Source organism: Tursiops truncatus, chromosome 11 (genome assembly GCF_011762595.2).
Source record: "Tursiops truncatus isolate mTurTru1 chromosome 11, mTurTru1.mat.Y, whole genome shotgun sequence".
NCBI classification, from domain to species: Eukaryota; Metazoa; Chordata; class Mammalia; order Artiodactyla; family Delphinidae; genus Tursiops; species Tursiops truncatus.
The window spans coordinates 67,404,957-67,432,476 of NC_047044.1; the positions used below are offsets into that span (position 1 = coordinate 67,404,957).

Consider the following 27,520-nt stretch of genomic DNA (forward strand, 5'->3'; position numbering starts at 1 on the left):
TTTTGTTTTGCTTTGTTTTGTTTTTTTCCCTGAAGCTTTGGCAAAAATACCACAACCATTCTGTATGGTTTCCAGGGGCCACCTTTCAATGGTCGTACAATGACTTTTTGGTACCCTTTTCATAAAAGCCCAGTTGGTTTATCCTCTCAGTAAAATTGCTGAAAATATGATCGGAGAAGGCTCCATTTATAGCAACTGTAAACTATGCATTTCTCTAGCTTTATGGAGCCTTTCACTGTATAGTGTTTGTTTACTGAGAACAGAGCATGGAGTGGCTTCAGTGAGAGGAGGAAAATACAAAGCCACTTACCTGCATTACAATAAGGAGGTCAAAGACCAAGATGAAAGAAGCCAGGAAGGCTCTGGAAACTTCATCACTGGGCAAAAATCCCCGATTCAGCTTGTCCCAGCTGATCCAGTCAGTTGTAATGACAAGTACAACCACAGATGTCAGAGTGAAAAGAACCGTCCTGAAAGGAACAAGACACTCAGTAAAAAACATTAGACGTAATAATATAAACAGTGCAGAGTGCATGTGATCTGCTGTATTAAAAGTCTACCCCTTGCCAAGTACCTATCCTAAGGCATAGTCACCAGAGGAAGATGAAAAAAGAAGCAAATTAAGAGCTTTCTTTCAAAAGCAATTAGAAAAAGGTATGACAGCATCTCTTCCAAGATTTTCCCTAAAGGGCAATAAGGTAATGGTTATAGAACAAATAGTTAAACAATAAAATATTACGAATAATCTTGGTTAGTGCAATATATGTCCCCAAAAGAGCATTGGTTGTAACTCTCATTACACATACATTGTTTTACTGAGGGTGGTGAACAAACATATATAGGAACATAAGGCATGTGGGTAAGGAAGTCTTTGGATTCCATGGTTATTCTACAGAAGAGAGGGAAGATAGACTGGTCCCTTCATTATTCCCTAGCCTGATGAGCTCTGTAGAGGAACCACCTCTACGTGCCAACTGTGTAGCCTCTTCTCCTCATGGTACTCATATCATAGATATCTTGTGGCCTAGTGACCTGTCCAGGTCACACCATGTCTAATCCTCCATCCATCGTTATAAGATACTAGGGGCCTGAGATTTTTCTCTTACTTATTTTTGTAGTTCTTGTAAAATCTTACATAATTATATGCAGATGGAGTTCAAAGAATGTTTGTTGAAATTGTAACAATTATCAATTAAGCTTTTTATAGAAATCAAAAAATATTTAAATTAGTCTTTAATATTGACATTCAAAGTAAATCTGAAATCCGGGCAGTGAAAATTCAATCTGCCAGAGAATTGTCCATAATGTTGTAAAGCCTCTGCTTTCAGAGCTATATTTGTATATAGAGATTGTTTTGAATTATAAAAAGGAAAATAAAGAACAACAAATATTTTGAAAATAATTTTAATGTAAAGGAATAAATAAATAAGAGAAAAGAAAAATGGAATAATATGAATCATCCTGGAATTCTCTTAACAATTGAACAGAATAGAAATTTCTAAACTGAAATTTTGGTTTTCCTTTTCACAACTTTTTATCTGGAACAAGTTATACTCTGATAAAATAAGTATAATGAACTCCTCTTTAGATTTTTTCCCCCATGAATAGAAAATATACATTTTTTTTAATTTTGGAAAATAAAATTTTTTTTAAATTTACTTATTTTATTAAAATTGCAGACTCTCAAAAGAATTTGACTCATGATCTCCAAAACATAAATTAAAAATTATCTTTGCTATTGTTTAGAATATCTTTGAGCACTTCCAGAAATTCAAATGGATTAAATGAGCATGGGAGAAATCCAAAATAATTATTAAAATACAAATAGAAAGAAATTGCAAATATTATATAGTCAAACATAAGAATATTGGAATTTTAAACAAAATTTTCTCCAGGTTAAGTTGATTCATTTGTTTTTGTCTTTTTGAGTTTGAGAAACTTCAAGGAAATTTGAATGCAATTACCACAATTTCTTTTGTCAACAAGGAACATAACAACTTCCATGAAGAACAGATAAATATTGACTATTCTTTGAATCTCCTTTTGGTGATAAGGGTACTTCCTCATCACTCTTGGCTTTTCATATGTGTGTTTCACAAGGATGCTATGAATATATATAATTCTTCAGGATGTACTGTATGACCGTACAGGTTGGTAAATGGTTGGGATCCCAATTCTCTCAAGCTCCCCCTTCTTTTCCTCCCCAGCTTCCTTCACAAGGCCCCACACCTTCCTGTTATCCAGCACTACAGGGTGGAGTCTTGGTGAAACATGGGTACTCCAGCACCTCACTCCAACTCTATGGCCAGCATCCATTCTATTGGTTCAAGCCTGTGGTTGACAGGTTAGTTTTTTTTGTTTTGTTTTGTTTTTTTGATTTTTTTGATGTGGACCATTTTTAAAGTCTTTATTAAATTTGTTACAATATTGCTTCTGTTTTTTTTTATATTTTGGTTTTTTGGCCCTGAGCCATGTGGGATCTTAGTTCCCAACCAGGAAAAAATGAACCCATGTCCCCTGTGTTGGAAGGCAAAGTCTTAACCACTGGAATGTCAGGGAAGTCCTAACAGGTTAGTATTTTTAATATCATCCCTGCATTTTCCCCAAGAGCTATGTGGAAACTTCTTTTTGTGAAGACAGATGATTACATTGGAATTCATACTCTAATGTTACTTTGTTGGTCTAAATATGTAAACTGATACTGTAAAATTAAATACTAATGCAGAGGAATATTTTTAGGTGACAAAATCTGAGATTTTGGAATAAGCGTTTGTTGAGCAATCACAAACCTCATCTATTACAAGATTTATAAAGGAGTTATTCTTTTTTAATTTATTTTATTGAAGAATAGTTGATTTACAATGTTGCATTAATTTCTGCTGTACAGCAAACTGATTTAGTTATACATATATATATATATATATATATATATATATATATATATATATATATATATATATATATATATACATTCTTTTTCATATCCTTTTCCATTATGGTTTATCACAGGGTATTGAATATATTTCCTTGGGCTATTCAGTAGGACCTTGTTGTTTATCCATTCTATATATAACTGTTTGCATCTGCTAATCCCAAACTCCCAATTCATCCCTGCCTTACCCCCTCTCCCTTGGCAGCCACAAATCTGTTCAAAGGAGTTATTCTTATTCATGCTAACAATTTCATTGTGAATAAAGTCATTAAAATTAATCATTAAAACTCTTTGGTAATGAGAATTTATCATAAAGCCTGTTGTATAAGAGCTTCCTGAGATCAAATCTGCACCAATTCATGTCTTAGATGTTTGCTTTATTTGATACATTTCATTTATCCAATATATAATAATACTCTTCCTAAGACCTTTTCATAGGTGTTTTCCTGGCTTTATTAAGTACTTCTGTTTTGACAAAGAGTATTGCTACAGATCTTAAGAAAAAGTTACTGGTAATATTTTATTACTCTAAAGAGAAATTAAAGGAGGTATTCTGCCCTATATTTAATATTTAATACTAAAAAAAGAATAAAAATGGCAATCATTAAATATGAATGCATATAGCTCAGAGAAAGCTGTAAAAATGAGTCAAGAGAACGGAAAAAAGAAAAGGAAAAGGGGGACCAAAATACATTAATTGGTCATTCCACCTCCAAAATTATATTCAATGCCTTATCTAGATATAGGTATGGAAGCAAATGTATTGCTTGTGGCTTGTTTTTCTGAGCCACATCTTGTAAAACTGATAGACTTTACCATGCTATGATAATTCAGTTAAAACACCAGTTTAAAAGAACCATGATTCAATTACAAATTACTGTTACAGTCATATGCCACTTGTAATGTGTCAGGGTCTGGTATAAGAGCTTTACACAAAATAGTATAATCCTTACTACAAGTCTACTGTCACTACCTCCAATTTACAAGTGCAGAAACTGAGTCACAGAAAGTTCAAATAACTGGACGTGAGTTAAAGACTTTATACGTTATATAAGATATAAGATGATTCAAACCTAGGCTGACTCATGACAGTATGTGTCACAACCATTGTACGTATTGTCTCTCATAGGAAGCACTTGATTTTACACTCTTGTTACTAGGTCTGTAGCTAAGATTTCACTTATTTTCCATTTTTATTATAAGTATAATGTTGGAAAATTATCATCCAGGAATACTTAATATTGAAAAGTAAAACTCACAGAGACTCTGACAAGGACTGACAGGAAACAGTTAACAGGGATATTTTCATGGCAGTGAAAATGGACCCTCAGGGATGCTACCCATCAATGCAGCACCCTTGGGTTTTTATTTAACCAGAACGGTTGAAAAGATGTTTACTCTGGATCACGATTCTTGGGAGTTTCAGCTTCTCTTTTTAAATAGCATCCAATTAAACAATTATCTGGATTATTTCCTTTCAATATGCAGCCAGCACCAGCAGGACATCCTGGCTCATCAATTCTACTGTCTCTGGTTTCTGGCCACCAGTCAAAGGGAAAGAACTCATACATAATTATCAGCTCGAGTGGTTAGTCTCACTTCCCTGTTTTCAGATTTCTAGTTTGTTTGCTTTTCCTCAATTGTTGCTAATTCCTCTTAGATTAATAGGAATTAGAATGTGAGACCAAGAAAGGATAACAGAGCTTTTTTAATTCACTGCTTCCCAATCTCTGGGCTGAGCTCCTGGGAAGCACAGAGTTGCTAAGAAGTGTGAATTTATATGTGCACTATGAGTTGTCTGTAAAGTGAAAAAATGAAATGTTTCCAGAGAGGTTAGGGGACTCACTCATGTCACACAGACTGCCAGGGACAGAACTACCATGAGAACTAACTCTGAGCAAGGACTTGCCCTGTAGTAAACCACTTTCTCTCTTTTGCTAAAAATCTTCAGATATGCTAATTTTTTTTTTTTTTTTTTTTGCAGTATGTGGGCCTCTCACCGTTGGGGCCTCTCACTGTTGTGGCTTCTCCCGTTGCAGAGCACAGGTTCCGGACGCGCAGGCTCAGCGGCCATGGCTCACGGGCCCAGCTGCTCCACGGCATGTGGGATCTTCCCGGACCGGGGCACGAACCCGTGTCCCCTGCATCGGTAGGCGGACTCTCAACCACTGTGCCACCAGGGAAGCCCATGCTAAAAATTTTAATATCATCTGGATCTCATCTGGGAACATACTTTATAGCCTACCCAAATATCTATTGTGTATGTTGACTGGAAACAGAGTAGTACATATAAATGAATCAAGATAATCCCCCAATTTGGTTTAATTCATAGTCTAAACCACTCTTTCACACTAATTTCTGGATTTTAAAAAATACTGAACTTCTATTTTAAGTAATTAAATTAGTTAATATTGCTTTTCTTCTTCCAATCATAACCACTTTAAGATAGACTTATTGCATAGTTAAACAGCCTGAAATCAGGGATTAAATCAAGAGAGAAAAGAACTGGCATTAGGCTTCGATTATCCACAGAGGGCTAACTCAGTGTTAATTATCACACAATTTCATTTTGATTAAACCAGGCGGCAGGAATGTACAGAATCTCCTAACTAAAAGAATATATGTTGAACCAAACAAAATTGCCAAAATTTGACCATGTTTTATCCTACTAAAAATAGCCATTTCATGTGATTCAAGATAATAAATATGCTTTTATGTGTTTTAATATATTAGCCATTTTTCATGTTCTAAAATGTTTATAATCTTTGATTCCAGTTATGAATATCATATTCCTTTCTGATCTGGCTGCACAATTACTGTGATGGTTACAGGAAGAAAAAATCACTTTAATTTCTTTCTATAATACTTGTGTTAAAATTTCAGAACTCAATCAAAACAAGTCAGATCGTGTTTCATGATTTCTCATAGCAATATAAAAATCTGCAAATCTTATTACAAATGAAAGGTTTAATGTTATCACTACAAAAAAGAATGAATGCACAGATCAAGATAGTAAATTTAGTCTCACAATTAAGTTAGATATAGTCTCATATTTCAAAGTACGAAATACATGAAATGAAATGTGGCATGGCAATAGAATTTTAAATGATTTAATATCATAATTTCTCACCATGTGGTTTAGAGGGAAAAATACAACAAGCAGGCATAAACAGAAGGATGCTTTCCTTCACTTTTCGTTGCAAAACTGAGAGCCAGTTCAAGCATCCAGTTCCATTCTGAATACCAACTACCAGCACAGAGAAGTCACAGATGGCCATGAGAGAATGCTGACACTTTCCGTTTTGCTTGTTTTAATGATCAATGTTGCCATTGCAACTCTGTTAGTAAAACAATCACCACTTGGGTCCTCAAGCCAGTTCATCCTGAAATTCATGAGTTTACTCAGTACTGTAGCCTAGCTGACGAAGTCAAGATCGCTCCTTAGAAGTCTGTAAGGAAATGGTTTTAGTGTCCTTCCAGTTTCCCACTCTTGGGATCAGGAAGCACCAAGGGAACACAAAGGTGATGTTTGCTAAATGACCTAGGGAGGGAGCACAGCTTCTCCATGTGGCTTTCATTAAGTAAATGTCACAGTCAGTTCTTGGCCAACCTGAACACACTTGTTAAGATAGGATCCCTGAGAAAGAAGATGCAGTTATTAACTTGTCTTATTTGTGGCTGCACTGGGATCTGGAGTCTATAAAGGAAATTATTAGACTCTAATGTTGTCCATTAAAATATACCTTTATGTGTTATTTATATCTGTCTATTATTCCATGAAGGAAAGTGATCTGAACATAGCAGGAGCTCAAAAAACACTAAGCAAATTGGAATGAAGAAGGAACTTGGTAACTTGTTCCTGCAAGGGCATGAAAGAGGTGGCTGAAAAAGGCACTTCTGGGTTGGGCCATTTGGCCACACAGATTGTAATTTACGTGGACAGTGTCCTGGCATCCTAATCTATGTAAACAATGTCCCTTGGAGTTCTGCAGTGTCCAACCATCGCAACTTTATGTGGAGCCCTGGCCATTGGCAATCTTGATATAAGAGGTGGAAATGAAATGACCACATTTCTTTTAGTGGCTTTGAATTCTTCTACCTATGTTTGAGTGATGTTAGTTTACTCAGAGGTTCTTAAAAGTAGCTTATTGATACAGAGCAGAGTTAGTCTTGGTCAGGAGAAATCATTTTATTTTCTTTGTGTTTCATAGTTTTAGGGGTGGAATAAAACACATGTTCTAGGAAAAAGTACTTAGTAGACTGCAAAGTCCTTAGGATTTGGGCTGTGTCATTCATTACTGATTATCAATGACCAGCACACTGTTGATATTTAAAAAACAGTATGAATAAATCAATCTATTTAACCTGATGTAGGAAATACTTATCCCTTACCCTTCACCAAGTTCAGATTCTTCTGCAACTCATGGTACTTCCTCCAGTATTTACAGAGCAAAGAAAGAGGCCTGTGCAATGCAAAATTAGGTTGCATGGACTTAATGGGCATGTTAATCCTCTGTGTCTCTTAGCAAACTCACCAGCACAATTTTTCTTCCTAGTGAATTACCTTGTAATTACTAAATAATTCACCAATTCAGTAGGATGAAGCATATGAGATATACTCTACTAATTGTTACCCCAGGTATAAAATATTACCACAAGTTCAGTAATGAAAGTGGTAATAAAGATAAGGGTATAAATAAACGCTCATTAACTACAGATAATGCCAGCAAGAACTATACCCATTATTGTTTATTTAATGAAAATAAAACGATAGCTATGATACTCCAAACATACTTTTGACTTTTCAAAATGCAAAGTAGAAAATTTAAGTTAAACATACCATGTTGCATTTTTTTCCTGTTAAATTTGCTTTTTAAAAAAATAAGAAAAACCAGGATCTTCTGGGGTGAGCAGGACGAAAGTATGCTTTATTTGATTTAAAAAATAGGATGAATTTACATACTGGGTTAAAAATAAAGGTTCAGGTAAAATTTTGCGACTTTGTTGAAGCCAGCCAAGATGTTTACATAAGTCAAACCAAGACCAAAAGTATATTTTCAGTATCATTTCAAATATCTGTTGAAGAAGATGTATCATCAGGAGACTGTCCATTAGGAAGAATGCTTTCAGAACTCTCCACAAGTATCCCTGGAAGAAAGAATCTTTTCAAAGACATTGAGGACATGATATAATGGCTAGGAAAGTAGAGATTATGAACATAAAATACTTTTCTTTTATGAAAGAAGACTACAAAGTAGACTCCAGGAACAGAAAAATTCCCTAAAGTTATGCAAAAATATTTAAAGGAAATAATGTCATGTCACAATGGAAGATCAAAAAATTAATATTAGGCTTCATAAGGGACATGATTCATTCTTGAATTCTAATGGAAAGGATTTTTAAAAACATCTAAAGCTTTATGACCACAGATATATATTTATTTTCTTTTGGGAACCTGTGAAGAATCTTTGATTTATTTATAAATAATTCAGGACCAGCTAGAAAAAATACATCACTCAAAAATAGGGAAAGAGCATGTTGGCACTAGTGATCAGAGGACCAACTTATAAATTTGATTTAATTAAGGATAGATTGTTGGCAATTTAAAAGCACATTATCCACCTTGTCTGGTCAACCCAGTGGAGAATTTTGAAGCTACGTAAAAGTGTAATTTTATCAAGAATTTAGATAGCTCCCTGGTAGAAAAAGCAATTTCAGGTAATGTACAAGATTGAAAAACAGTTGCTTTTTGAAAGAGAAAGTCATATTGTAATGCATGCAAGGGCACAGAGAATTCAAAAAACATTTATTGAGCATATAAGGCACAGACGTAAGTTGAAGGGACATGGGAATGATCTCTGCCCTTAAGGAACTTGTCACCAGCTAAATGATGGCAATATATACAAAACAATCAAACCCGAAGTTAAGCAAAAACCATGATGCTATGGAAGTTTTCAGGAATATCTGATTTATTTTTATTCAGGTATGAAAAGTAGCTAGGACATTTAATGAAATTAGACCTAAAAAATGAGTAGATTGCAATAGTGGAATGGATATTGCAGGCAAAAAACAAATTTGAAAGAAAATATGGAAATGGTAGTGGGTGGTAGTGAAGTATTAGGGAAGAGTGCCAGATGTTTCCAAAGTTTTTAGGTTTTGTGACTAAAAAGATTGTGATGTCACTAACTGAAGTGAGAAATATGAAAGAAACCAGGAATGAAATATTATGAGTCCTGTTTTGAACACTTTGTTGAGTTTAAGGAGCTGGTGGGACATCTATACAGGAATGAATAATAGTCAACTGGAGATAGGAATCTGGGTCAAGGAAAGATCAGGCCCTGAATTTTGATTCATTCAAATACAAGTAATTGTTAAAGACATGACGATTAATAAAATTTTTCAGATAAAAAAAGAAAAAGGAATAAAAAGAACAGAGAAAATCAAGGACAGAGTCTTGAAGATCACCTCTTTTTATGGTATATCCAGAGAAGGCTGGAGGATGACAAGGCCATAGACATATGACATGATATATGAAGAAATCCAAAATAAAATAATATTATAGAAGCCAGAGAGAAAGATAATTTCAGGAATGAATTTGTGGTCAAAACCCCCAAATACTATATAGAGGTTTTATGGGATATAGACTGAAGATGGACCACTGTTGAGCACACTTCTTTCTTTAACACGGCTCCTTTGAAAATTGCAAAATTGGATGTAAATATAGTTTCAGATATTTTCTCTGTAAACTCAGATATGGGCCTAATTCGTGTTCTGCTCCCAGGATCTCTACTAGTAAAGAGGAAGAGACAAATGAGGAAATTATTTGGGTAATCAATTTAAAACCATTTGGTTGCAATTAGCCAAGTAATTGACAATTTTATTAGAGTTTATGCAAATATCACAAGCAAAATCGTTGTTTTGCAGGATGGCTTCAGTCCTGGAGGGAAGTTAAAGCACAGATCGACAAAGAGTAGAATGTAGACAATTGCAGTAATGCATGAATGATATGGTTATAATGATACAGAGGATAAATAAAAAATATATTTGAAAGCAAAAGTAATAGAACTTATGCTAAACCTGGATAGTACTTAATGAAGTAGGGAAGTTGGAAAGAAAGTTGGTTTGAGAACAGACTATGAGATAGCTATTCAGAGAGCTGCAGAAACCTATATTTGCCCTGGTAGTACCCTGGGCCCTGCAAGTGGGCAAAATTCTAAGATGACCTTCAATGATCCTTGACCTTGTACGATCTCTTCCCCTTGAGTCTGGGCAGAACCTATGAATACTGTGAGATATCATTCCTGTGATTATGTTACTTTATATGTCAGAAGGGATATTTACAGACTTAATTAAGATTACTAATCAGTTGGCCTCTGGTTAATCAAATGGGAGATTATCTGGGTGGGCCTAACCTAATCACATGAGCTCTTTAAAAACAGAGAGTTTTTTCTGGCTGGTAGCAGTAGAGGCAGTTGGAGAGATTTGCAGTGTGAGAGGGAGGTTCTCTGTTGTTGAGCTGGAGGGGGTCATGGGACAAGAACATGAGACCCTCTAGGAGCTGAAAGCAGCCCTGGCAGACAGCATGAAAATGGGGATGTCAGTCCTCTAACTACAAGGAACTGAAATCTGCCAACAACAGGAAGGAGCTTGGAAAGGACCCTGTGCTCCAGATGAGAAGGCAGCTGACAACTTGATTAAAGCCTGACCAGAGAATCCAGACACATCTTGCCAGCCCTGACCTACAGACTATAAGAAAATAAATGAGTGGTTTTTTTTTTTAAACACTATGTTTGTGGTGATTTGTTATACAGCAATAGAAAACGAATACAGCTCTAGAAATTTAGGATTCTTGGGATCCTAAAATAATTGCTTATTGGAAATATTTCCAAGCCACATATAGAAATGCTTAGCTCTTGAAATCTGAGATAATTAAGATCAATTAAAATCATTACCTATCCAATCTGGAAAATAAAGCCAGGCTTCTGTGAAACATCTAATCACAGGAAAATGCTCACTGAATTAAAAAACCAAAATTAGCCTTAAAAAAAGTTTTGGTCCAGCTTCTTGTCTTCAAGTGCATAAATAATTGTACAGGGAAGGTTCTATTGATGTCTTTTCTTAAAATGTAACAAGAAAAAACGATGCTTTCAAAGTGCATCCAAGCATATTAAAATGCCACCTAATACCTAAATGCAATTTCTCTTAGTTAAATTTAACTATCCTTGCACTAAAAGGTTATTAGTCAGAATCTACTCCATGAGAAAAACTCTTCATATATTTAAAAAGAAAACCTCGTCAAGGGAAAGAGAAGAACAGGCTTCTGGTCATGGCTTATAGTACTCATTTATGTGCACTCAGAAAAGTCAGTTACCCTCTCAGGATTAATTTCTTATCTCTGAACTGGTGATAATGATTATGATGATGATGAAGAGGAAGTAAATGATGATGATAGCAGTTATAAAGTATTAGGTAGTTATATTACTGCACCCATATACTCAATTCTCAAACCAATCGTATGAGGTAAGTACAATTAATCACCTCGTTTTGCATAAGGAACACTGGACTTTGAGAGATTACGTAATCCAAGATCGCAAATCTATTAAATATGGAGCTTAGGTTTTAAACCCATGTGTCTCTGACTTCAATGCCAAGCTCTTAGCCACTGTGCTATTCTGACTTACCTATTTATGATGTTGTGAGGAATGTATGTGAGATAACTGAAGATTTTAAATATTGTTTTTATAATTTAAAGGTAATACTCCAATCATTCTTTAGTCTTATTTCTCCAAATTATTCAGCAGGTATTCAAGGATAAAGCTACTATGAATTATCTCACTCTCAAGTAGTTAAGGAGATTTTCTTTGAATTATAAGACTTGTGCGTTTTTTTAAAAAATTAGAGGTGATGTGTTTAATACACAAACCCTTATTTCTCATTGATAATGATTTGCTCTGCTTTGTTTGGTAGCATTAAGTTAAAAAAGACTACCCACCCTGGAGCTGGTTGTGTGCTTGCACAGGCACAGAAATATCTGATTTGGCCCAATGCAGACTTGGAAAGTATCATCCATTAACTTAATGAAATTAGGTGATTTTCAAAAATTATCATCATATTATGATTAATTTCAAGAACATTTAAAGGATCTAAGGTGTGTGACTCTCTGGTAGGTAGTTTTCAAAGGGAGGTTTTTTTTTTTTTTTTCTGAAATAAATAAAATTCGGATGAATTAACTCATCCAGTTCAAACTTGTACATTTTCATTATACTTAGTTTACTGGCCCCATTCCCGGTAGCTACAATTTAGACTCTTATCATTCTAACACCATCTATTCCTCATCTAAGAATGAAGGGCTCTAGTGCCATTCTGCCTTCCTTTCCAGCTGAGGGATTTTAGAAGGTCATCCTTTTTTCCTCATTTCCACTGTAAGATGTTTATACTCTTTCCTGGTTCACAGATCTTTTGACACTGGTGATGCCACATGAATTTCACTGTGTGTTTGGTAACAAGATGTTGGGACTGCATGAGCCCAATAAGCACTATTACAGCATACTGGATGGGAACCTTCAAAAGAAATGTCAAACATCTACTCTTATGCTCGTGATAATAGTTCGAACTGTTCATTGTGGGATACAGGAGTCTAAAATGTTGGTACTAGCTGGTGGGAACTCTTTCTTCCTACATTCTTCCCCTTCCAGACCCCAGATGGGCCACCCTCAAGGAGAAGTGAGATGTGTATAGGAGGGGGAAGTGGGAAATGCTGCCATAGAGTTGAAGCTTAACTACAGAACAATGCAATATATATAGAGAAAAAAACTCAGCCATAAAATAGAATGAAATAATGCCATTTGCAGGAACATGGATGGACCTAGAGATTATCATACTAAGTGAAGTAAGTCGGAAAGAGAAAGACAAATACCATATGATATCACTTGTATGTGGAATCTAAAATATGATACAAATGAACTTATTTACAAAACAGAAACAGATATAGAAAACAAATTTATGGTTACCAAAGGGGAAAGAGGGTGGGGGAAGGATAAATTAGTAGTTTGAGATTAGCAGATACAAACTACTATATATAAAATAGATAAACAAAAAGGTCCTACTATATAGCACAGGGAATGATATTCAATATCTTATAAATAAACCATAAATGAAAAGAATTTGAAAAAATGTGTGTATATATATCATATATTTATATATAACTGAATCGCTTTGCTGTACAACAGAAACTAACACAACATTGTAAATCAACTATACTCCAATAAAAAAATTTTAGAAAAAAGAAAAAAGAGAAAAACATGTGAAAAGAAAAACAAAGAAAATTAGTCTTTTAAAATCCCTTCTTTCTAGTACTTAAATGTATGACTTTTGATCCTGAAAGAGTTTTCTGAACCTATCTTATCAAATAGTCTTAATCTATGCTTTGCTTTTCCAGATAAGCCTTGACTAGACCCCTATGCCTGCTTGTGCCAAGCCTCAAATTCTTACCTGTTTATACTTGTTAGGGAAAGTAATTTTTCCTTTTCTACCAATAGCCTTTTTTTCATGGTGCAGTTATGGACTTTTAGCAAACGTTAAACCACAATTAGCTAAGATAAACATCTTTTACACCAAGATGATAAACTGAGTTCTTTTGTTAACCATTCCCAATCCCACTGATGTTTTAGTGATGATCTATAAAAGGAAGTAAACCCATAATAGCAAGGAGAACATGAGTGAGAAAGATTTTGAATTTCCAGAAGAAGGGGATAATTGGATTTAGATATATGTGACACAGAATGAAGGAAGCAGGAGCATAGGTACACACAAAGGCTTAGTAGAGAGGTCTTCATTTCAGTAAGATTCTGGGGAGCTCAAAGCAAGGAGATGGCAGGTATGAAAAGCAGGAAGAGAAGTGCCGTGGTAGAATTCTCTCTATTCTCTTCTCTTACTATCCATGATTTTGGGCAGCTGTTTGAATATGAAAAGAGAGGATCTATCTGACATTGGTACCAGTTACGTGGTCTTCTCTTAATGACAGATTTAATGTTATCACCTTAATTACATGATCAGTCATATTATTTGATTCTTCAGTGAATCAAATTTAAAAATATAGTGTATAATTTAAAAACCATTAGTGGGTTTACAAATGTTGGGCTGAATCAATAGATAAAACATGGAAGGCAATTACAGTTCCAACAATGTGTGTAATTAACCTCAACAGTGTAAAAAAAATATACCTGATAGAAGCTTGGAGGGTGTGGAAGGGCAAAAAAGGCACAGAGAAATATGGAGCCATTACTTAAAGGCAAGAAATAGAAGAACCAACACTAAGAAAATAAATAAGAAATGCTGCAAAGACTGGGCTGAAGGGGCATTAGAAGGTGGTATAGGAGAGTAAATTTCCTATTTTTGATAGTTTGTTGTTATTACTGTTTAAACTTGATACAATTTAAAATTGTTTAGGATTATTTAAGATTAGAAAAACCAGAAGAACCAAATACAGGAAAAGTTTTAAGTGGCCACTTTTGGGAGTGGGCCTAGGGGTGGTAATGGTTTGCTTTTTATTTTATGTCTTTTGGTGCCACTTGAATTTTTGTCTTTACCATAATACATGTATTAGTTACAGGGTAATAACATCACATAACAAACCACAAAGCCATTCTAGTTTAAACATTAGACAGTAGAGACAGAAGAAAACTTGTTTTAGGTATCAGACCTCTATAAAGTTAATATTATTATAAAGCATAGGAGAAAGTTTCCCAATTCATTTAATGTCTGACAAAGTAACAAAATGAAAACTATGGGTCAATCTTAATATGAAATGGTGCTCTTACTAATTAAAGTTCAAGGAAATTAAAATTTAAACCATGAAGAAATACTTCCACACACCTGCTAGTGTGACAAAAATGTAAGTCTGACAATACCAAGTAGTGTTGAGGATATGGAACAGTGTGAACTAAATTATAGTGTTTAAACTGTTATAACCACTTTGGAAAACCATTTAGTGTTATGTAATATAATTGAAAATGCACATACTGTACAAGCCACTTCTGGGTATATACTCTAAAGAAGTTCTTGCAATGCACACTAGAATATTTCTAGCATTACTGATCATAATGACTAACAAAAAGATAACTGGAAGCAACATTAATTCAATGGATAAGTAAATTGCCTTGTATTAATGCAAAGAAACATTCACAGTGATGAAGATGAATAACCCACAGGTACACCAACAACACAGAGGAAACTCACAGATGTAATGTTGAGTAAAAAAAGCAAGGTGTAAAAGAATATATACAATCACATAAAATTCAAAAATGGGTAATCCATAATATATTATTTAGGGATGTTTGTGTAAGTTTGTAAAACTATAAAGAAAATCAAATAAATTATTATTATAAGACATGAATTCTGGTTACCTTAATCTGTTTACCTCACAGAGTAAAGAACTGTAATCTAGGAGGCTGGTGGGTGGTCTGTCCCTATATTTGTTTATTTCTTGACCTAAGTAGTGGGTACTTGGTATACTGTTTGTAGTTTTTGATTCCCTATGATATATGCTGCACAGAGCAACAAAAATGACCTGTTGAACATAATCCAGGTTGTATCACTTGCTTCCTCCAATGGTGTCTCAATTGCACTGGGAATGAAATCCAAAAACCCTGCCTTAGACCTACATGATCTCACCTTGTTTCCATCTCCAGTGTCATCTGGTACCACTTTCACTCTGGCCTGTCCTATGTTCCTGGGTCACACCAAGTTCCTTCCTGCTTTGCAGCCTTTGAATTCCTGTTCTTATCTTTGCTTTCCTGGTTTCTTATACAGTATTCAGCTTAAACCTCAGATAAGTGTTCTCTGAACTCCCAATCAAAACTAGTCACCTAAGCATTCTTTTTCATGTCATCTTATTTTACTTCTTAACAAGCAATCTTCACAAAGCTGATATTTTTTCTCTTGCTGGTTTTTCATTTGTTTGTTCATCAATCCACTATGCCTACAACACATTTTCTGCAATCATACTGCCTGGTTTCTAATTCCAGCTCTGTCACTTTGGGAACCACTTACATTATCTGTACATAACTCATCAGGTTGTTGTTGGGAGGATTAAACAAGGTAATGTTTATAGAATGTTCAAAAATGTTGCTAGCTTTAATATATGGTAGTTACTATTATTTATTTTGGCTCTTTCAGTGAATAACCATATACATGGTTAAATTCAGTATTATATGTATGTATTATATGTAATATATATTATAATATAATGTAATATGTATTATATTATATGTAATATACATATTATAATATATAATGTAATATATATTATATTATAATATATGTAGTAAAACCACATCTTTATATTTTCTCCTTTTGTTGGTTTTATGGTATCTAGAAAAGCATCTGCTTTGTCAGATTTCTGTGGTTCTCTGAGTAGTTTAGTCCACCTGACACACATACACATATGCACTAAAGAACAAAGGTTGCCCATGCTATCATTTACTTCCCTTGCCTCAGTTAGGTGAGACTTCTCCCCTCTCCTTTGCCTTCCCTTACATCTTCTCATCAATGCCATTCTCATCTGAGGGATCTCTGAGTAGGTTTCTCCACTCTACCCCCTGCCAACACACACACATACCCTCCTCTCATAAACACTGTCCTATGTCCCCAGACCCACAGGGTTAAGATAACAGATATTCAGGGGAATAGCACTGCTACTGAGTCATGGTGAAGGTCAATGTTCACATTTGTGCTTGGTGAAGAAAACAAAATGTCATAGAGTGAAGCTTAATTAATAGTTGTAAAATCAAGGAGGTGAGAGAGAACACTGAGAATGGATTCTGAATTTCCAGCTAGTGGGAAATCTTTTAGGCAGAAAACAGAGACAGAAAAAATGAATAAGAAACAGAGGAAAAATAACCTATTCAGAAAACAATATGTTATCTCCTAATCACGCATTAAACTGATAGTTCTATCATATTAACTGTAGCTCATATATATAGATAGTCAATGTTGGCTTGTTTGTAACTATACCAAGAATTCTTTAGAAAGACATGAAACTGAGTAAGTAACATTTTAGAGCCTAAAACAGAGATTCTAATTATTAAGTTGAAATGTTGTAAAACATTAAACAATTCTATTACTTTGAAAATGTTAATGGGATCCTTCAATGAAATAAATTATGAACTATAAGAATATGGCTTGATTACTCTATTTTGTTTTAGCTGGTGAAAGAACATGTGCATTTTCTATTTGTGTTTCTCATGTACAGTACAGAATTTTTCAATTATTTTTCCTTACAAGAAGCATAATGACAAATAATTCCAAAAAAAGATATAGCATCATTGATGGCAGCTCAATCAAATGGCCAATTATCTCCAGGGATAGCCCTCTTATCTAGATGGCAATATCTTGCCTTAAAGGTGCCATATCATCCAAGAAATGCTTAAAATAATAAATGCAGAACGATCCCATATTTTTCTCAATGGCATGAGAAATCATATTAAACAAACAAACAGAGAAGCATTAGAATTCTAAAAAAACTTAATGTTATAGGTGAAAGCAACTCTGAATTTATTTTACCATATCATTAACTTCCCAAATTGAAAGTAATATCTACTTCAACACCAGCCTATTTATTTTATTTTATTTTAATAACATCTTTATTGGAGTATAATTGCTTTACAGTGTTGTGTTAGTTTCTGCTTTATAACAAAGTGAATCAGCTATATGTAAACATATATCCCCATATCCCCCCCCTTACGTCTCCCTCCCACCCTCTGTATCCCACCCTCTAGGTGATCACAAGCACCGAGCTGATCTCCCTGTGCTATGCAGCTGCTTCCCACTAGCTATCTATTTTACATTTGGTAGTGTACATATGTCAATGCTACTCTCTCACTTCATCCCAGCTTACCCTTCCCTCTCCCCATGTCCTCACGTCCATTCTCTATGTCTGTGTCTTTATTCCTGTCCTGCCCCTAGGTTCATCAGAACCATTTTTTTTAATTCCATATATATATATGTGTCAGTATACGGTATTTGTCTTTCCCTTTCTGACTTACTTCACTCTGTATGACAGACTCTAGGTCCATCCACCTCACTAAAAATAACTCAATTACGTTTCTTTTTATGGCTGAGTAATATTCCATTGTATATATGTGCCACATCTTCTTTATCCATTCATCTCTCAATGGACACTTAGGTTGCTTCCATGTCCTGGCTACTGTAAATAGTGCTGCAATGAACATTGTGGCACATGAATCTTTTTCAATTATGGTTTTCTCAAGGTATATGCCCAGTAGTGGGATTACTGGGTATTATGGTAGCTCTATTTTTAGTTTTTTTAGGAACCTCCATACTGTTCTCCATAGTGACTGTATCAATTTACATTCCCACCAGCAGTGCAAGAAGTTTCCCTTTTCTCCACACCCTCTCAAGCATTTATTGTTGGTAGATTTTTTGAGGATGGCCATTCTAACCAGTGTGAGGTGATATCTCATTGTGGTTTTGATTTGCATTTCTCTAATGATTAGTGATGTTGAGCACCTTTTCATGCGTTTGTTGGAGATCTGTATGTCTTCTTTGGAGAAATATCTATTTAGGCCTTCTGCCCATTTTTGGATTGGGTTGTTTGTTTCTTTGATATTGAGCTTCATGAGCTGCTGTAAATTTTGGAGATTAATCCTTCGTCAGTTGGAGATTAATCCTTTGTCAGTTTCTTCATTTGCAAATATTTTCTCCCATTCTGAGGGTTGTCTTTTCATCTTGTTTATGGTTTCCTTTGCTGTGCAAAAGTTTTTAAGTTTCATTAGGTCTCATTTGTTTATTTTTGTTTTCATTTCGATTTCTCTAGGAGGTGGGTCAAAAAGGATCTTGCTGTGATTTATGTCATAGAGTGTTCTGCCTATGTTTTCCTCTAGGAGTTTTATAGTGTCAGGCCCTACATTTAGGTCTTTAATCCATTTTGAGTTTATCCCTGTGCAGGGTGTTAGGAAGCCTCATGTAGCTGTCCAGTTTTCCCAGCACCACTTATTGAAGAAGCTGTCTTCTCTCCATCGTACATTCTGCCTCCTCTATCAAAGATAAGGTGACCATATGTGCGTGGGTTTATCTCTTGGCTTTCTATCCTGTTCCATTGATCTATATTTCTGTCTCTGTGCCAGTAGCATACTATCTTGATCACTGTAGCCCTGTAGTATAGTCTGAAGTCAGGGAGCCTGATTCCTCCGGCTCCATTTTTCTTTCTCAAAACTGCTCTGGACATCCAAGGTCCCTTGTGTTTCCATACAAGTTGTGAAATTTTTTGTTCTAGTTCTGTGAAGAATGCCATTGGTAGTTTTTTTTTTTTGCTTTTTTTTGTGGTACATGGGCCTCTCACTGTTGTGGCCTCTCCCGTTGTGGAGCAGAGGCTCCACACGTGCAGGCTCAGAGGCCATGGGTCATGGGCCTAGCCACTCCGCGGCATGTGGGATCTTCCCGGACTGAGGCATGAACCCGTGTCCCCTGCATCAGCAGGCGGACTCTCAACCACTGCGCCACCAGGGAAGCCCCCCTCCCATTGGTAGTTTGATAGGGATTGCATTGAATCTTTAGATTGCTTTGGGTACTATAGCCATTTTCACAATGTTGATTCTTCCAATCCAAGAACATGATATATCTTTCCATCTGTTTGTATCGTCTTTGATTTCTTTCATCAGTGTCATAGTTTTTGCGTACAGGTCTTTTGCCTCCTTAGGTAGGTTTATTCCTAGGTATTTTATTCTTTTTGTTGCAGTGGTAAATGGGAGTGTTTCCTTAATTTCTCTTTCTGTGTTTTCATTGTTAGTGTATAGGAATGCAAGAGATTTCTGTGCATTTTGTATCCTGCTACTTTACCAAATTAATTGATTAGCTCTAGTAGTTTTCTGGTAGCATCTTTAAGATTCTCTATGTATAGTATCATGTCATCTGCAAACAGTGACAGTTTTACTTTTTCTTTTCTGATTTGGCTTCATTTTATTTCTTTTTCTTCTCTGATTGCCATGGCTAAAACTTCCAAAGCTATGTTGAGTAATAGTGGTGAGAGTGGGGAACTTTGTCTTGTTCCTGATCTTAGATGGAATGGTTTCAGTTTTCACCATTGAGAACGATGTTGGCTGTGGGTTTGTCATATATGGCCTTTATTATGTTGAGGTAGTTTCCCTCTGTGCCTAGTTTCCGGAGAGTTTTTTTCATAAATGGGTGTTGAATTTTGTTGAAAGCTTTTTCTGTAACTATTGAGATTATCATATAGTTTTTATCCTTCAATTTATTAATATGGTGTATCACATTGATTGATTTGCATGTATTGAAGAATCCTTTCATTCCTGGGATAAATGCCACTTAAGCATGACACTGGCCTATTTAAATTAAAGTGTTAACTTATAAATGCCACTACCTCTCCGTGATAGAGCAAAAATCAGAGGTTTATACAAAGCACAATTTCAATAAATAATATTACATAAAAAATAGAGAGCAGGAATTAACACAAATTCTGGTCAAGAAATTTTTCTTACCTAGCTTGCATTCTTAAAGGTAACTGCTTCATTTAGGAAGATAGTAATATTAAAAATGAATCACATTCCATGAAAATAGTGGTATATCATATTAAGTTAACTGCTATAAAATTATACAAAATTGAACACAAACCACATGAAACTTTACTTAGGTGGCTGAGTATGAAGGTATTCATATCTATTACTTTTGTACCTCAGACAAGCTGCCTCCTTCATCTTCCCTCAAACATATGCATTTGTGGAAGCAACAGGAATGAACAGAATTCCCATTCTTCACTGAGTGAATAAAGGATCCCTGCCATCGACATTCAGCCAAAGGAAAAGTGAGTTTTCTTTTTATTTCTATAGTATTATAGCTACAAACAAATAAATCATGTTTATTTGCAAATTTATAGAAATTGGAACACACACATACATACACATTACTTTATATGTTTATGTGTGATAAACTGAAAAATTTGTGGTACAATTCAAATTTTAGAATGTTGAATATAGTCTGTATAATACCTTTTTCTTACTTTTAAGACAGAACTTGTCTTTAGTATCAAAAATGTTCAGGGAAAACCCTGAAGAAGTTGGCACACACCTATATTAATCCTTACAGGTATCTCTCTTACGTAAAGCCCGTATGGATTTTCTTTTAATTGCAAAAACATTGGCTGTTTACGTTCCAGTTCATTAAACAAGGTAGTTTTCCAACTTTGAACAAAGGTCACTATCGTGAAATTTATACTCAAATCAATAGAGAATTACCATAAGGTGATTTTTATAGGATGCAAAGTAAAAAAAATGCTACTCCAGAACTTCTTTCAGATGGGCTTCCTGACTTGCTTTTAATTGAGCTTTACTATAATGCATCTTTCCAAACTCCATTCAAAATGCTGGCACATGTAAAGGTTTTTCAAACATTCCTACTTTTCAATTTATCACTCAACTGGGAAAATTACAGCGGTTTTCTTTACCAGTTAAGTGGCATAATATCAACAGCAGGAGTAATTGAACATCACAGTATCTTCCATCTATGTTCCTATTATTAAATTGGACTGCTTCCTTAAGCTTTATTTTTTAATATGACTTTTTCATATAACAATAATACTCACAAATATCTGCAGCATCAACTTTTTTGAACATAAACCTTTAAGTAAATGAAAATAGGCCAAATCTTTAATGATATCAAAATGCTTTCTAACTAAGATACTAAAAATCCATAATTTTGGTGATATAGGGACCAAAAACTTCAGATTCTTTGCACTTTCCATATTATATTTTGATATTTTGATCAAATGGCATGGAAAATTAGTTTTTGAGTTAGGCAAACATACGTCTGAATCACAACTCGGCTACTTACTAATTATGTGATAATGAGTAAGTTATTTACCCTCTTCGAGCCCTAGTGTCTTCACCTGTGAGAAAAAGATAGTACCTACCCTGATTTCCAAGGGGGATGGGGGGAGAACAAGATGGTGGAGTAGAAGGATGTGGAGCTCATGTGCCCCCAAGAACAGATCAAAAATACACCTACATGTGAAGCAATTCTCGCTGAAAACTGACTTGAGACTGGCAGGGAAACTCTTGTAAATAATACTCAAGGCTGTAAGAAAGATCACACAGAATCAGGTAGGAAGACAAGAGAAGCAATCAGGTGGGACCTGCACCCCTAGGAGGGGCATGTTATATTTAAAGTACTGAAAGGGAAAAGTCTGCAACCTAGGATACCCTACCCAGCAAGATTATCACCAAGAACTGAAGGAGAGAGAAAGAATTTTTTAGGCCAGTGAAATCTAAGAGTTCACCACTATTAAACTACCATAAATGTTAAAGGGTCTTCTCTAATGGAAGAGAAAAGGCTACAAGAAGAAGTCAGTATCTATAGGAAAGAAAAAAATCCCACTAGTAAAGGCAAATATATAGTAAATGCTGGGGATCAACCTTACTAAATAATATAAATGTGTTTCATTTATTTTTTTGCATTTTAATTTATATTTTTTTAAATTTATATTTTAAGAAGGACAGTATACAGTATATTTTTATAACCTGTATATACTTACTGTTCAAAAATATATAAAAATTCCAAGACAAATGAAGAACTCAATTTATTCAATTAATAAGGATACTTGTAGATTAAAGTGTATGCTATATAAATTCTAATATGCAACTCATAAATACAAACCTGAATATTTTTAAAGCAGCTTGTTAAAATTTTTTCTCCCTCTTTTTACTTGTGGAGTCTGATTAAGATGCTTAACCTCAAGATTTATGCCCATCTGCCTCTTCTCCAGCTGCCAGGATCTATAATTTACATATGGTTTCTCACTGTAAAACTAGTGGGGAGTAAGGAAATATGGAAGATAGTTTAAAAAAATGAAACTAAACTCTATCCATGAATTGATATTTGTCTTTTTTTCCTCCTAAACTTTCATAGCCTGAAGTACATATTGTCATGGCAAATAACAATCACTGGAGTAGCCAGCTTTAAAATGAATTCACTCTGAATAGTATTTTCCCCAAATATCAAGTAAGAAATAATGTACAAATTTTGGGGTTTTGTATTTATTGTAGGAGATAATAATGGATGGTATGACCAATGGATTGAAAATAGAGGATATCAGATAAAGCCTACAGAATGGAAAGTTCTTTCTAACTGAAGACCTCTTTTCGATAAGTAACAATTATAGCATCCTTTAGGTACAATTTCTTTTGATATCACATGGCTTCTCATCTAACATTAAAGGAGTTTTTACATCTGTGCACCTGATTACCAAGGCAGGATCTGAGGAAAGGTTTAGACCCCTCTTAGCCAGGAAAGAAGTCAGAAAATCACAAGTGGATCTATAAGGCACAATTTCATAGGAATTCCCCTTGTAAACACAGTGGTGACTACAGATTGCTTAAGAACATGCTTTCTTACCTTTCTCTAACCTATGGATACTTGTGGGATTATTTTGGTGGCCAAGTTGGGTCTTCTGGACAGAAGAACTATGTGCCCTGGAAAAATACCTCAGCTACCACCAGTCCCTACCTTGGCCTATTAAGCTGATAGGGAAGATGCCCCACAGTCAATTTTGAGCAGTGAAGTGAACCAGAATAACCTAGTCGAAGCAGGTATCAACACAATATTCTAAATGTTCTCAAATATCATGTACCTCTGTAATCATTTTCATGTTAGTTTTTTAAAGAAGAAAATGATTTCATAAACAAATGGGTTTCATTATTCAATTCATCAAATATTAGTAGTACTAAATATGGGCAAGGGTATAAATGATTTAATAATGAGTTTTTATAGTATATATTTGGTTTCCAATGCCTTTTTCTCTAAGAAATCATTTTGGTTTGAAGATGCTAATGTTATTTTTAATATGTTTAGTATGCACTGTTATTATTTAATCATTGTATTGATAAATTGATAAATGTGCACAGAAATATCAAAATGCCCATTTCAGTGAATGCCATGATTTATTGTCCCTCAAGTTACATATTTAATTGCATACTAATTGTAGAGCAGCTAAGGTTGGAGAAATCTTGTATAACTGGTTGCCCATAATCATCCTAATCATGATCATCGCCCCCAAAGATGAATACACTTTGACATCTCTCCTGGATAGAAGTCAACATCTTAATAGATTTCCTGGAAAGGCTTGAAATAGAAGAAAGAAAAGCAGTTCACAGTAAAAAAGAAAAAAGAAGCATGGGCTATAAAGACTCTAACTTAGTTTTGAATCCTGACTCAGATACTTAGTCACTCTGTAATATCAGGCAAATTTTTAAGCCATCTCAGATTCAGTTTCCTCCTTTTGAACCTGGGGTTAGTTAATAACTACATCACTGCATGTTGAGAAGAGTAAATGAGTGGATTTATGTAACTCACCCAGTATATTGTAGGAATTCATACTGTAGGCTACCATATTGCATAACTAGAACATTGAGTATAAGGCTTGCCACCTCATAGAAGGACTCAGCTCAGGCCATTAGGAGAGCAGTTCTTCCTCACATGTAATTTAGTAAGCAACAGTGACTTGGACATGAATAGAGAAGCATATTTTCATTCAAATGTTTTGTACACAAAGACAGAAATATAACACAGGCCACATATGTGAGCCACATACATAACATTTAATTTTCTAGTAGCCACATTTAAAAAAAAGTGAAAGGAAATGGTGACATTTATTTTAATAATGTATTTAGCCCAATGTATCTAAATATTATCATTACAACATATAATCCATGTAAACTTAGGGATTTGATATTTTACATTCTTTTTTCTCTTACTAAATCCTTGATATCCATGGTATACTTTACACTTACTGCACATCTCAGGTCAGACTGCCATATTTCACACACTCAGTAGCCACCTGTTGCTGGTGGCCCCCTGTTGAAAAATGCAGACTGATGCAACACCTGGATGAGGGGCTGAACTGATCAATACTAATCTCAACGTTCCAGCAGCCTGTGAGCACAGTCACTACTGCACATTTGCTAATTCTGAGTTTTACATGTGATTCTCAAGGAAATCTATCTTCTTCATCGAGATGCCTTAAAAGAAACATTGACTATTGAATTGTGGAAAGCTTTCCAAGGTAAAATGCAATTGCAAATGTTTTGAACCCATCTTTAATGTTTCTTCAAAAGAGTTTGAATAAATATAGATTCTTTCATCTAACAAGGTTGATTTTTCTCCTCTAAGAATTTAAATAAAAGAAATGTCAAAACACTCTAATCTTTTTTTCCCTGGTGATGCTTTAATGTTAAAAATATTTCCCTAGAATACACACCATATGTCATCAGGGAAGAAGAAAAAAAATTTTTTTATAAGTGAATGAAACTTCATAATCAGTCATGTGAGCGACAAGTCTTTCAAACTATTGAAAGAAATAGAACAGCCATTATTCAATGAGGCCATACCTGTTCATACATTAAAGACAGTAATTGCCTAAGGCTACAAGAGCTAATGTCAAAGCAAAAATATAAACACATACTTTTAAAAACTTAATGGAATGAATAGAGAGCTTCTTTTATGCTTTGGAAGGGTTTGTATTACTGTCTAACATCAAACATGACGGCACAGATGCATTTTGTTCACAAATTTCTACCTAACACTTTAGTACCTACTGAGTTGAAATGAAAGCTAAGCCAAGATAAGAAAATTCCTAGTAAAAAGGTAATTAAGCTTCATGATGAAAAAAAGTAATATTCAAACTATTTTTAATACAATTTATTTATTTTCTTTTTTTATTTTATTGAGGTGTAATTGACAAAAACTGTATATATTTATGGTGTACAATGTGATGTTTTGCTAAACACATAATTGTGGAATGATTACCACAATCAAGCTAATTAACAAATCCTTGACCTCACATAGTTATCCTTTTTATCGTGGTGAGAACATTTAAGATCTACTCTCCTAGCAAATTTCTAGTATACAATACAATATAATTAACTATAGTCATCATGCTGTATATTAGTGGTCCAGAACTTATTCATCCTGCCTAAGTGAAACTTCGTACGCTTTGACAAAATCAATGTCTCTCCATTTCAAATTATGTTTTTTCTTTCTATAATGGTGATAAATATAAATAATCTCCAGGTTTTCTGAATCTTCTTATTTTAAAGATATGGGATACAAATTATTCTAAAGAAGAGGATGAAAACTACCAAAGTTATGACTGAACAGCAATGAGTTAAGAAATGTTATAGCAGAAATAATTTTGGCTCAACTGAAAAACATATGTGCACAACATATACTTTATTTAAAATAGAAACACCATATTTTTCCCCTGGATTTCCTCCTTATTGAGTATTATACCTCTTTGTTCTGAGAAGAAAATGCAAAACAAAAAGTTTACTCTGCATGATGTGTTTTATTTCACTGAGTAGAACGAATGGACTGGGAGTCGAGTGGCATCCAGATTAGAGTGGCTGGTTTAAGAAAGAGGAGAGTCTCATGGGTGTGGAACATCTCCTTCCCCTCTCTTCCAGTGACCTAATACGCGGGCTATTTGAGGGGTCAATGAGGTAGCATGTGTATAAGCATCTGGTATATAATAGACATTTTATAAATCCTTTTTCTTCTATGTGAGGAAGGGTTAATAGGATGGGTAGAGGTCATTTGTTAGGGGCAGCTGGACCGAGTTACAGACCTGGAAAAATGGAAGAGACTAAGCATAGAACAGGGCTGTTTATCTAAATAATGTTCAAGTTACAAACCCTTTTGAAAAAGACTTAAAACCAAACAAATTATCATCACATAATGGGATTGGTAAAAATCAATAGCCTGTAGAAAAAAATTGTGCATCTTTTTAAGATAATGAAAATGCTTTAAAGGCACTGATCATTTAAAACATAACCATTTCTTTTATTATCACAAATAATGCTATTTTCAGAAGCAGAATTCAAATAAAATAAAAGCTCATGTTATTTTACACTTTATAATTGTATCTGTAAATTCTTTTTGGGGGTTGTGACATCATACTAAATTCTAATGCATTATATTACTACTGACCATAACTTTTGGTATAAAATCCAAGAATGCATAGTAATATAAGGCAGTAAAATTCCACATTGTATAAATCTACATCAAAATCCACATGAAACACCCATGTATTATTTATAAGAGTAATTTCATCTTGTGATTTTGATCAAATCATGAGATGAGGCTGAAATGAAATTTAGTTTTAGTGAAATATATGATTGCATATTTCTTCCATTTTTCATATTTAAAAGGTTAAAACATGACATTTTGGGTCCACATTCAATACTAACTGCTTGAAGTATAATAATGAGATTCTATATATCTGACCAACAGAGCTTTAAATACTATAGGTCAGATGTGGCTGCAATTTTTAAAAATGCAGAAATGCAATAAAAAAATCAGAAAAAGGTATGCTATTCCTTTCAAAATATACATGTAGTTTGTTATATATGTACATACATGATATATAAAATTTATATATAAACTTAGGTATATATAAATTATATATACATCTTTATATGTGTGTATATATATGTGCATATAGTGTGTATGTATATATTTGAAAACAAAGTTTTTTCAAAACTGCTGACCACAAATGATGTCCCT

General features: G+C 34.4%; 1 protein-coding gene across 8 annotated transcripts in view; it reads right to left on the minus strand.

Annotated features, from left to right (window-relative positions):
- The window catches only part of TMEM117 (transmembrane protein 117), a 531,690-nt gene that overhangs the window by 94,729 nt on the left and 409,441 nt on the right, over positions 1-27,520 (minus strand). For all 8 annotated transcript variants that reach the window (XM_033866885.2, XM_033866883.2, XM_033866884.2 and 5 more), the window contains one exon: positions 311-470. In XM_033866885.2, the coding sequence (XP_033722776.1) occupies positions 311-470 (160 nt within the window). The remainder of the gene's footprint in view (positions 1-310; positions 471-27,520) is intronic.